This window comes from Mycteria americana, unplaced genomic scaffold (assembly GCF_035582795.1).
Source record: "Mycteria americana isolate JAX WOST 10 ecotype Jacksonville Zoo and Gardens unplaced genomic scaffold, USCA_MyAme_1.0 Scaffold_68, whole genome shotgun sequence".
NCBI lineage: Eukaryota > Metazoa > Chordata > Aves > Ciconiiformes > Ciconiidae > Mycteria > Mycteria americana.
The window spans coordinates 351,844-364,803 of NW_027445653.1; the positions used below are offsets into that span (position 1 = coordinate 351,844).

Here is a 12,960-nt window from a genome sequence, read left to right on the forward strand (position 1 = left end):
TTATGAAAAGCACCCAGTGATCAGTTTCCACACTGCATCCTTGAGCTCCTTGTTTCTCATGCTGTAGATGAGGGGGTTCACTGCTGGAGGCACCACTGAGTACAGAACAGCCACCACCAGATCCAGAGATGGGGAGGAAATGGAGGGGGGCTTCAGGTAGGCAAACATCGCAGTGCTGATAAAGAGGGAGACCACGATCAGGTGAGGGACGCACGTGGAAAAGGCTTTGTGCCGTCCCTGCTCAGAGGGGATCCTCAGCACGGCCCTGAAGATCTGCACATAGGAGAAAAAAATGAAAACAAAACAGCCAAATGCTAAACAGACAGAAACCATGAGAAGTACAATTTCCCTGAGGTTGGCGTGTGTGCAGGAGAGCTTGAGGATCTGGGGGATTTCACAGAAGAACTGGTCCAGGGCATTGCCTTGGCAGAGGGGTATGGAAAATGTATTGGCCATGTGCAGCACAGCATGGAGAAACCCACTGCCCCAGGCAGCTGCTGCCATGTGGACACAAGCTCTGCTGCCCAGCAGGGTCCCGTAGTGCAGGGGTTTGCAGATGGCAACATAGCGGTCATAGGCCATGATGGTGAGCAGATAAAACTCTGCTGACATCAAGAAGATGAAGAAAAAGACCTGGGCAGCACATCCTGCATAGGAGATGTCCCTGGTGTCCCACAGGGAATTGGACATGGATTTGGGGACAGTGGTGGAGATGCAGCCCAGGTCAAGGAGGGAGAGGTTGAGGAGGAAGAAGTACATGGGGCTGTGGAGGTGGTGGTCGCAGGCTATGGCAGTGATGATGAGGCCGTTGCCCAGGAGGGCAGCCAGGTAGATGCCCAGGAAGAGCCAGAAGTGCAAGAGCTGCAGCTCTCGTGTGTCTGCAAATGCCAGGAGGAGGAACTGGGTGATGGAGCTGCTGTTGGACATCTGCTGCCTCTGGGTGTGGAGCACTGAGGAAGGAGGAAAGGACAGTGACAAGTTAGGGGAGACTTCTCTGAGGGAAACCAAAGCCATTTCCATACTACGCACTCCCTGCCCCTTCTCCAGTTCTATGAGACCTTCATTCAGCTCTGTGGCTGGAGCTCTGGGTGGTGCTGGCTGAGTGTGCCAGGAGGAGCAGGACCTCTGCCCGCTGGCTGCCATGGAGTCAGCCCTGCTCTGCAGCAGTGGGTTCCTGGGAATGGTGTGGGCAGTCCTGGTGGTTGAATTTGTCAGATAAAACAGCTCCCAGTGCAAAAGGGCTTGTCAGTATCTGCACTGCCATTGCTAAGAAACCACAATCGCAAAAGTGTTTGAGAGAGGGAGGGTTTTTCACAGCTCTCTCCCATCTCAGCTGGAGGTTTTCTTGGATTTCAGAAACCCTCATCATTTCTGCTGCACTCAGGGAGAGCAAAGGGAGCCCTGCGAGGCCAGAGGATTGCCTGTGGGTTAGTGCAGAGTGAGGGGAGCTGCTCTGTCCCTCTGTCTTGTTCCCAGCTGCCCTCTGCTTGTCCCTTCCTGAGACAGAGGGTAATCACACTCACATGTTAACCTGAAAAGACACCAGGCACTGCTGAGAGCAGAGAAATCCACTGCCGAGCACTAAGTGTCTCACCCTTTCTCAAGGTCTCAGCACCCCACTTGTACCCAAGGACACACAGGGTTCATTTCACCAACCCAGCAGCATTTCCTTGGACGTAGCGTCTCTGTGCTTCTCCATGGGGCATTCAGGTAACACCAACATGCTATAGGACAGATTTGCATCCTGGAGGGAAGCTCACAGCTTGGAAGGACACCCCAAGGAGATAGCCAAGGGTCCTAATGATGGTATATAAGTAAGGGAGAGTCAGCTCATTCGCTGGGGAATGACACAGAGTGCATTGCCTACAGCCCCACAGGTTAGAGGAGAGCTTGGACACTTCATTCCCATGGACTCACCTGCGTGGGAGGAATCACAAGAGCAGTGCCTGACTCGGCTGCTGCAGCTTCCATCCCCAGAGAGCCTGACAGCAAGAACAAGATAACAATCACAATAACACAGACTCGTGAAGTAACAAGGAGAAATGCAGTGAGGGTCTAGCTGAGAGAGGCACGTGGAGAGGCAGCCGGGCACTCAGGACAGCGTTACCCTCACCCAGCTGTGCACAACACTTCCCAGACACTCACATTACTGGGCAGTTGCTCTCAGCCCTGTGCTGTGCAGAGGGACATGGACTCGTGGCTGGAGAGCTGCAGCATGGCTCTGCTGGAGCTCTGGCTGCAGAGGAGGTGGTTCACGCCTTGGACCCCACAGCCCTGAGGGCAGAGGCTTTGCTGGCTGGGACAGGAGGCGAGGGGGCTTGCTCAGGGGAAGGGGTCTGCATTGGAGGGGATCATAGGGAGATTTCTGAATTCTCCCTCCCACAACATTTTGGTTTTTGTTTCCTCTCATTCCCTGATCATATCTCTGCTGCCTGGAGATTTTCCTCCTGGGAGGTGTTTCCCTGTCCCATGTCTTTCCCTGTCAGCACTCACAGATCCCATCCCAACCTCTGTGCACTCCCCCTGGCCCTACAGAAACCTGCCTGTTTGCAGGGCACTGGCTGCATGCATGGTCCTGTTTGCAGGTCGAAAAGGGCAGGTAAGAAACACCCTGATGGGTGCAGCAGAGGTGATGCTGGTGCTGTCCATAGGCAGAGGAGCGGCTGAAGGCACTCTAGGAGGTTTCTGGCAGACCTGCTGATCACTCAAAGTCGCAGCTCAGGAGTCTCAGTGACTTGTTAAAACTTGAGAGCTCCTTTTCCTTTTATCCTTTTCTCTTCCCCCCCTACCCCACCCCTTCCCCCCATCTCCCTGGAATAGGAAACTGAAAAGACAGACTCAGGAAAGCTCCTTATCTTTATAGTAATCCTTGTCTTGATCTTCTCCTTGAGACATCGCTTTCTAAATGTCCTGGGGGTGATGTGCAGCTGTGAGCAGCCCTGACCCATGCAGCACCCTCTCAACAGCAGAAAGACCCTGCCTTGCTGGGGGTCACTTCTTCCACCCACAGCTTCTCCCCACAGCACCCTGGGGACCTCCCCGGGCAGGCTGAGCGCTGACCCTGGCAGGAAGCAGAGTCCCTGCCCACCACTCAGCCCCCTGTGGTGCACGGACCCTGATCTGAAGGACAGCCCTGGGCACCCCTGCCTGCACACCCACCTTCAGACCCCTGCAGCCATCCCTGGGTGAAGGCAGCCATCATGCCCTGTCCCTCTGATGGTGCAGCAGGAAAACCCTGCTCTGGAGCATGTCCTCCTCCTCCTCTACACCACAGATTCTCCGACAGTTGAAGTTACATACCTCATAGGCTGTGGGATGTGACAGCTTTAGGAGATCCCTCCAGGATCTGCAGATGCAATGCCCTGCAGCCACAGACTTACTGTCTGTGAAGAATTATCTTCGAATGAGCTCTCCGCATCCTCCCAGCCCAGACTGCCTTTAACCTCTCTCTGCCTCACTCCTCTCCCCTCTGCACCTGCAGGCAGTGCCCTCAGCCCTGCTGCCCTTTGCAGAGGAGCTGCTCCTGGGCAGAGCTGTCTCTCTGCAGCGCTGCCCGCTTGCCAGGAGCTCCCTCCATGCCAGGAGCCCAGCCCAGCTCAGCAGCAGAGGACCAGCCCAAGGCAGCACTTTCTCTGCCCCCTCTGGGCTCCCTCCAGGTGTCCCTGGGGCTGCAGGGGAACCTGCTGGGAAACAGGCTGAAGGCAGCACTCATGTTCCCTTCCTCACCTGGGGAGAGACACTTCTTTCCAGCTGTGTCATTTCACTTCCCAGAGTCAGATTTAGGTCCTATAATCACTTTCCCTTGTCCCATCATTAGACAGGACACCCAGGCAGTGACTGGTAGGGATCTCCTGTACCCCTGCTGAGGGAAGGGATTCAGCAGAGTCCACAGAGGCATCTCATCCTGGGTCTCTAGTCCTGGGGCTGGAAGGGGACCCAGCTCACTCCCATGCAGACCACAAACCCACAGGAGGTGGAATTCCTCTTGCCTCGCTTCAGGTGTGCACAAAATTAGCACCTGCATGTGAGCTCCTTGTCTCAGCTCCCATGCTCATTCCTAGAGATGGAGACCAGGGCTGAGGTTTTCAGACACAAATATCTGGTGACATTTGGGGTTCAGGAGGTGGTCCACAATACGTGCACGAGACTGCAAGCTCTAATGAAGCAGTTCATAGAGATAGGGCAGCATCTGGGGGCATCTTCTTGGAGGCTGATGGGAAATTAAATTTGCCAGGTTGAATGACAGCGGATGCCCAAATTTAGGACCACTATATTCCTTCTGTACAGGGCTGCCTATAGAGGTATTCACTGATCAAATGGAGTCATGCAGCATAGGGAGAGCTCTGTTTCTCTTTCTCTTCACCATCAACTGTATTTTCTACACATCTTTCAAGTATAATGGCAGTTGTGTCAAATGCATCCCTTGCACTCCAATTTTCCAACCTAATTCAGGGCAGCTGAATCTTAATTTAATATGCAGTTACAGGCCTGCAGAGATGCCAGGGGTGAGATGCCAGGGCTCACCCTGATCACGTGCGATGCCAGGGCTCTGCAGCACAACTACATGCAGCTGACATGGACAGCACAGGTCCTATACAGGAACCCCATCCCCATTCAAACTCGTTGTGTGACAGCCATCACCCAGGGCATCTCAGACAGATTCAGTGCCTTTGGGCCAGTGACTGAATCGCACCACTGCAGTCATGCACGGTTGTTCCCTTCTCTTTCCAGTGGATGCAGGGCAGTGCATGAATACAAAGCACATCACACCAAGGTCTCCAGTCATGTGCATTCCCTCTCAAACTCTCCTGGGTCTTCTCTCCCCCATCGTTTAACCACCCCCTCCATGTCACAATCATGGATCATGCCAGCGATTTTCACAGTGTGCCTGAATCACAGGATGTCCAACGCCAAGGACATTTTCAACATCATCTCTTCCTTCCTGAGATCAGCTTCACCTCCACCGCAGGCCCTCAGGGCTGCAGACACAACAGACAGCAAACCCCTCTCCTGCTCAGATGCAACACCGAGCTCTGTTTCTCTCTGGCCTTGGGGAGAGCGGGCTTTGCTCTCTTTGTGGGCACCTCATTTCTTCTTCACACTGCCCTCTGCCATCCACTCCAGCATGTCTCTGCTCTGAAGCAAAGCCTTTGCACAGCTGAGGGCTTGGGGGCTTGGTAGCAGCTTTCCCTGCTGCAAGTCTGCTCTCAGCCCAAATGTGCCCCAGCTGAGGTGCTGCAGCCCAGACATGCACTGATGCCTTCAGCCTGGGGCACAGAGAGGAGGAGCTGGGGCTGTGTGTGCAACCTCTTCATTCCACTTGGAGGGAAGAACAGCTGAGCCTGTTGGGACAGCTCACATGGCTGGGCTGCTGTGATGGCTGGGTACAGGATGATCAGGAGGCCAGAAAGGTCAGGAGGGAAGTGTCCTCAGTGTGAAGGAGCTGCTTAGGTGTGTGGAGCTCCTCTATGGGATGAACATGTTGGGTGAGCCCTTGTGGGTGAGGGTCAGAGGAGAGGCTGGTAAGGGTGACATTTTGGTGGGAGACAAAGAACCTATTGAAGTCCCCCTGTGGACATTAATTGCCCTGGCATTCACTGGGAGGGGACCACAACAGCATGCAAACAGTCCTGGAGCTTTCTGGAGGGGCTTGGTCAAGACACAGCTTGGGACACAGGTCTTTATAGCACAGTTGCCAGATTGGTCATCTGTGGTGATGCTCATCTGCATCTCTTCCTGTCAAAGAAGGAAGAACTGTACATGGACTTGAAAACCAGAGTCAGCCTTGGCTGTCATGACCATGGAATAGTGGGGTCTCACCTCGCAAGGGGAAGGAGAATAGAAGAGTGCAGATGCCAGACCTCAGAGGAGCAGACTTTGGCCTGGTCTTGTGACTTTTAGTGGGGGAGCCCATGTGAGCAGCACAGAAGGGCAGCAGAGCTCACTACAGCTGTGGTCTGACAAAAAGATGAAATTAAGATAATGTGTGGCTGAATTTGCTAAAGTTAGGTGTAGATAGGTGTGAGGTACTCTTGGCTTTTGTCTTCACCAGTGAGGTCTCCCAATTCCATGTGCTGAAGAGGCAGAACCCCAGGCAAATCCAGCAGTGGATGGAGGTCAAGTCAGGGGTTTCTTAGGTAAGCTCAACCCTTCATAGTCCATTGGACCAGATGGGATGAATCCCAGGGTGTTGAGAGACAAGGCCCATGTCATAGCAGGGCTGCTCTGATACATTGTGGAAGGTCATCAGGAGTGGAGAAAGCAAAAAAGCCAGTCCTGCATATATCTTCTAAAAAGACCCAAGGACTGAGCAGGGGAGTTATAGGCTGCAGCGACAGAGGCCAGGAGCTGCGTGGCTGGGCAGCAGCTCTGTGGAAATGGCTCTGGTGGTCCTGGAGTTTCATGAGGCAAAACAGGAGCCAGCAGTGAAGGCGGCCAACAGCCGCCTGTGTGAGCAGGAGCACAGCCAGAAGCAGTGATTATCCCCCTCTGCTCAGCACCTTTTACACCACACCCTGCACAATGACAGTGAGACAATGGCAAACAGGAACCAGTTCACTGGAGGGCCGCTAAGGTGGTAACCCTCCAATTATCCTTCAAGTGTTTCTGTGATTTCCCTAAGAATGTCAGTATCTACAACAACAAACACAACAACAAAAGCATTAATCTGCCTCAATATACGTATCTGCAGCAGAGCAATCTGCATCTGTGGTAGCCCCTCTGGGCAATTCCAATGGAATCAGTATTTGCAATACACAGCGTGGTACCCAATCCACAAGTACATATCTGAAGTGGTTCAGATGAAGGGTGGTCTTGCAAAAGTCACCCCTTTGTGTCCCCAGGTGGCATGGACACTGCTGGTTTTCCTCTCCAGAGAGCGGCAGAGGCTGGATCCCCTTCTCAGGACAGATTCCTTGCCAGGAAGCCACAGGCATGGGGCTAGCTCACCTGGTTCTTACTGGCACTTCACTCAGCATCTGCTCTGATATATTTGGTGCATTTCTGTGACTACTCTTCCTGCACAGATAGTCGTAAAGAGACAGCCGTTTCATAAAAGGTAGTGTACAAAAGGCCGTGTTGTGGCCAGGAAATCCCACCGCGAGCTCTGGAGGCAGCAAGGAAGATTGTAAAAAGCATCTGGAAGATCCAAAATGCTCAAGGCCTCTTCTGAAGAGTGAGTGACCCTGAGCAGTAGTGCTTGGCCATGTGTAGGTGTGGGAGAGAGGGTTGGGGGATGTCAGTGAGAAACAAGGGGATGGCTGGTGGCTTTAGCAAATGCTCAAAACCATGTGTGAAACCAGCAATGGAAAGCAGGGGATGTCTGTGGGTGGAGGTTGAGGAAGAGGATAGCCCTGAGAATGCCACAGGAAGGAAGGTCCCTCCTGTGCCAATCAGCGATGATAAAGATGTTTCCATCTTGTGTGCATGCCTCAGCCTGACAGATGGGGAATGCCCACTGCTGGGGTGGCTGTGCTCAGTCATCCACATGAGCTCACCGTGCTGACCAGCACCCTTGGATGCAACCTCTCCAGTCCCACGGACTGGTAAGGCTGTAGTTTGCTCAAGTAAACCCTGGCTTGACCCCATCCAGCCCTGGTTGTTCTCCTCCAGAGTACTGCTTCAAAGCCCAAAGGCCTGGGAGACCTTGCTGGTGATAACTGAGGCAAAGAGGACATAGAGTATCTGAAATCTGTCTACACCTACTCTTACTAAATTCAGCAGTGATCCCACAGTCTCTCTCTTTCTTCTTTAACTGTTCCTGATGTAGTAACAGCTCTTCTTGGTTCTGTTGCATTCACTTTCCAGTTGCAATTAGTTTTTTATTAGGATCATTGCTGTGCTTGAAGGATGCTGTCTTTGAAGACAAGATGTATCCAGGCACATTGGGAAAATGATTGGTCTGTTCCTTGACTGTATCATCAAGGGACTGAGTAAAAACCCCCGTGTGATGTGCTTTGTGTTCACACAACGCCTGCAGTTGTTGGGTAGAGGAGGGACAGACCTTGCCTCTCTGATGGCATTTGATGACCGATGCCCCTGACTGATGGCAACAGTCAATGGCACACAGGCAGCAAATTGCACTCCCTGCGATGCTGTCTGGGGTGTCTGTTACACGTCTGCTCTGAATGGGAATTGCTTTCCTGTAAGTCCTCTGCTGTTCCTGCAAGCCCTGGCATCTCCCGTAGCTCTGTGGGCCTGGATTTGAACATTAAATTGAGTGGCTGCCCTAAATTCTGTTAGGCAACGTGGGGATGACCATGAGAAACCTGCCAGTGGAGTCAGTGGAGATCTGGTAAATACAGCAGAAGGAGAAGAAAGAGGCTGAGCTCTCCCTATGGCACGTGACTCCAACTGTTGAGATGAATACCTCTAGAAGGTGCCCTGAGCATAACAAGTTCAGCTGCCCATAACTTGGCAACCTTTTAGATGGCCAAAGGAACTTCTCAACAGCCTCCAAGAGGATGCTCCCAGATGCTGCCCTGTCTCTACGAACTGTTCCATTTCAGTTTACATTTCCCTGCAAATGTCGTTGACTACTTCTGGCACCTCAAGTGTCTGCAGACATTTGCATCTCACTCCTAGCATCCATCTGCACTGATGACCATGGGAGATGAGACAAGGAGCTCATATGCAGAAGCCTGTTTTGTGCATAGTTGGACTGAGGTAAGAAATCCCACCTCCTGGGGGTTTGTGGCAGGCATGGGAGCGAGTTGAGTTCCCTTCCAGCACCAGGACTACACACCCAGGATGAGATGCTCCATTGACTCAGCTGAATCCCTTCCCTCAGAACAGGTAAAAGAGATCCCTTCCGTTTCACTGTCCAAGTGTCCTGTGTAATGATGGAACAAGGAAAGGTGATTCTCATGCCCAAATATTTTCCTCATTGTAGAAAATACAGTGCTGGGAAGAAGTGTGTCTCCCCAGGTGAGGGAGGGAACATGAGTGCTGCCTTCAGCCTGTTTCATAGCAGGTTCCCCTGGGGCCCCAGGGACACCTGGAGGGATCCCAGAGGGGGCAGAGAAAGTGCTGCCTTGGGCTGGTCCTCTGCTGCTGAGCTGGGCTGGGCTCCTGGCATGGAGGGAGCTCCTGGCAAGCGGGCAGCGCTGCAGAGAGACAGCTCTGCCCAGGAGCAGCTCCTCTGCAAAGGGCAGCAGGGCTGAGGGCACTGCCTGCAGGCAACGAGGGGAGAGGAGCAAGGCAGAGAGAGGTTAAAGGCAGTCTGGGCTGGGAGGATGCGGAGAGCTCATTCGAATATAATTATTCACAGACAGTAAGTGTCTGGCTGCAGGGCATTGCATCTGCAGATCCTGGAGGGATCTCCTAAAGCTGGGACATCACGCAGCCTATGAGGTATGTAAAATCAATTGTCAGAGATTCTCTGATGTAGAGGAGGAGGAGGCCGTGCTCCCAAGAAGGGATTGCCTGCTGCACCATCAGAGGGACAGAGCATGATGGCTGATTTCTCCCAAGGATGGCTGCAGGGGCGTGAAGCTGGATGTGCACCTGGGGGTGCCCAGGGCTGTCCATCCGAGCAGGGTCCCTGTGCCTCAGGGTGCTGTGTGCTGGGCAGGAACTCTGCCTCCTGCCAGGGTCAGCACTCAGCCTGCCTGGGGTGCTCCCCAATGAGCTGTGGGTAGAAGCTGTGGGTGGATGGAGCGACTCCCAGCAAGGCAGTATCCTTCTGCTGTCAAGAGAGTGCTGCGTGGGTCAGGGCTGCTCACAGCTCCACATCACCCCCAAGATATTTCCAAGGAGATGTCTCAAGGAGAAGATGAAGACAAGGATTGCTATGAAGATAAGGAGCTTTCCTGAGTCTGCTTTTCAGTTTCCTATTCCAGGGAGATGGGGGGCAGGGGGTGGGGTGAGGGGGGAAGAGAAAAGGATAAAAGGAAAAGGAGCTCTCAAGTTTTAACAAGTCACTGAGACTCCTGAACTGCAACTTTGAGTGATCAGTAGGTCTGCCAGAAACCTCCTAGAGTGCCTTCAGCCACTCCTCTGCCTATGGACAGCACCAGCATCACCTCTGCTGGACCCATCAGGGTGTTTCTTGCCTGCCCTTTTCCACCTGCAAACAGGACCATGCATGCAGCCAGTGCCCTGCAAACAGGCAGGTTTCTGTAGGGCCAGGGGGAGTGCACAGAGGTTGGGATGGGATCAGTGAGCACTGACAGGGAAAGACATGGGACAGGGAAACACCTCCCATGAGGAAAATCTCCAGGCAGCAGAGATATGATCAGGGAATGAGAGGAAATGAAAACCAGAAATGTTGTGGGAGGGAGAATTCAGAAATCTCCCTGTCATCCCCTGCAATGCAGACCCCTTCCCCTGAGCAAGCCCCCTCGCCTCCTGTCCCAGCCAGCAAAGCCTCTGCCCTCAGGGCTGTGGGGTCCAAGGCGTGAACCACCTCCTCTGCAGCCAGAGCTCCAGCAGAGCCGTGCTGCAGCTCTCCAGCCACGTGTCCATGTCCCTCTGCAGAGCACAGGGCTGAGAGCAGCTGCCTGGCAATGTTGGTGTCTGGGAGGTGTTGTGCACAGCTGGGTGAGGGTAACGCTGTCCTGAGTGCCCGGCTGACTCTCCACTTGCTTCTCGTAGCTAGAAAATCACTGCATTTCTCCTTGTTTCTCCACCAGTCTGTGTTATTGTGACTGTTATCTTTTTGCTGTCAGGGGACGGGAGCTGCAGCAGCCGAGTCAGGCACTGCTCTTGTGATTCCTCCCATGCAGCTGTGTCCATGGGAATGAAGTGTCCAAGCTCTCCTCTAACATGTGGGACTGCGGGCAATGCACTCTGTGTCATTCCCTTGCAAATGAGCTGACTCTCCCTTACTGAGATACCATCATTAGGACCCTTGGCTATCTCCTTGGGGTGTCCTTCCAAGCACTGAGATGCCCTCCAGGATGCAAATCTGTCCTATAGCATCTTGGCGTTACCTGAATGCCCCATGGAGAAGCACAGAGATGCTATGACCGAGGAAATGCTGCTGGGTTGGTGAAATGAACCCTGTGTGTCCTTGGCTACAAGTGGGGTGCTGAGACCTTGAGAAAGGGTGAGACATCAGTGCTCGGCAGTGGATTTCTCTGCTCTCAGCAGTGCCTGGTGTCTTTTGAGGTTAACGTGTGAGTGTGATTACCCTCTGTCTCAGAAAGGGACAAGCAGAGGGCAGCTGGGAACAAGACAGAGGGACAGAGCAGCTCCCCTCACTCTGCACTAACCCACAGGCAATCCTCTGGCCTCGCAGGGCTCCCTTTGCTCTCCATGAGTGCAGCAGAAATGATGAGGGTTTCTGAAATCCCAGAAAATCTCCAGCTGAGATGGGAGAGAGCTGTGAAAAACCCTCTCTCTCTCAAACACTTTTTGCGATTGTGGTTTCTTAGCAATGGCAGTGCAGATACTGACAAGCCCTTTGGCATTGGGAGCAGTTTTATCTGACAAATTCAACCACCAGGACTGCCCACACCATTCCCAGGAACCCACAGCTGCAGAGCAGGGCTGACTCCATGGCAGCCAGCGGGCAGAGGTCCTGCTTCTCCTGGCACACTCAGCCAGCACCACCCAGAGCTCCATCCACAGAGCTGAATGAAGGTCTCATAGAACTGGAGAAGGGGCAGGGAGTGCGTAGTATGGAAATGGCTTTGGTTTCCCTCAGAGAAGTCTCCCCTAACTTGTCACTGTCCTTTCCTCCTTGTTCAGTACTCCTCACCCAGAGGCAGAAGATGTCCAACAGCAGCTCCATCACCCAGTTCCTCCTCCTGGCATTTGCAGACACGCGGGAGCTGCAGCTCTTGCACTTCTGGCTCTTCCTGGGCATCTACCTGGCTGCCCTCCTGGGCAACGGCCTCATCATCACTGCCGTAGCCTGCGACCACCGCCTCCACAGCCCCATGTACTTCTTCCTCCTCAACCTCTCCCTCCTCGACCTGGGCTCCATCTCCACCACTGTCCCCAAATCCATGGCGAATTCCCTGTGGGACACCAGGGACATCTCCTATGCAGGATGTGCTGCCCAGGTCTTTTTCTTCATCTTCTTGATGTCAGCAGAGTTTTTTCTCCTCACCGTGATGGCCTATGACCGCCACGTTGCCATCTGCAAACCCCTGCACTACGGGACCCTCCTGGGCAGCAGAGCTTGTGTCCACATGGCAGCAGCTGCCTGGGGCAGTGGGTTTCTCAATGCTGTGCTGCACACGGCCAATACATTTTCCATACCCCTCTGCCAAGGCAATGCTGTGGACCAGTTCTTCTGTGAAATCCCCCAGATCCTCAAGCTCTCCTGCACACACGCCAGCCTCAGGGAAATTGTACTTCTCATGGTTTCTGTCTGTTTAGCATTTGGCTGTTTTGTTTTCATTTTTTTCTCCTATGTGCAGATCTTCAGGGCCGTGCTGAGGATCCCCTCTGAGCAGGGACGGCACAAAGCCTTTTCCACGTGCCTCCCTCACCTGGCCGTGGTCTCCCTGTTTATCAGCACTGTCATATTAGCCTACCTGAAGCCCCCCTCCATCTCCTCCCCATCCCTGGACCTGGTGATGGCTGTTCTGTACTCGGTGGTGCCTCCAGCAGTGAACCCCCTCATCTACAGCATGAGAAACAAGGAGCTCAAGGATGCAGTGTGGAAACTGATGACTGGGTGCTTTTCAGAAGCAATAAACTTGTTCATCTTCTGCGTGTCACTCATAATGTAACATCATTACAGACCCGGCCTGTCTTCTGGAGTTGTTGTTGCTGTTGTTTTGGGAGGCATTTTTTTGCTTTTATTTTACTGGTGATGATGTTGTCCACAAAGAAATGTCATTATTCATGCCACTTATGTGTCAGTATCTACGTTTCCTGTGTGATCCAGAGATTGTGTAAATGAGAACCCAGACTCTCTCTCTATTTAACCACACAAAGGTCCCTGCAGCAAATTGTTTGTCTGAGATCCTTCCTCCGAGACCTTCTCTGGAGCTGCAGGGCAGTACT

The 12,960-nt window shown here is 53.2% G+C and overlaps 2 protein-coding genes across 2 annotated transcripts; one reads left to right on the forward strand and one right to left on the reverse strand.

Moving 5' to 3' along the window:
* Positions 1-1,020, reverse strand: LOC142404067 (olfactory receptor 14A16-like). Its single transcript, XM_075490462.1, has one exon. It carries the CDS (start codon positions 1,018-1,020, stop codon positions 1-3), a length of 1,020 nt encoding a protein of 339 aa, XP_075346577.1.
* Positions 1,021-11,714: 10,694 nt separating this feature from the next.
* LOC142404079 (olfactory receptor 14A16-like) lies at positions 11,715-12,683 on the forward strand. The gene has a single exon (XM_075490473.1). The coding sequence runs from the start codon at positions 11,715-11,717 to the stop codon at positions 12,681-12,683; it is 969 nt and encodes a 322-aa protein (XP_075346588.1).
* The last annotated feature ends 277 nt before the right edge of the window (positions 12,684-12,960 follow it).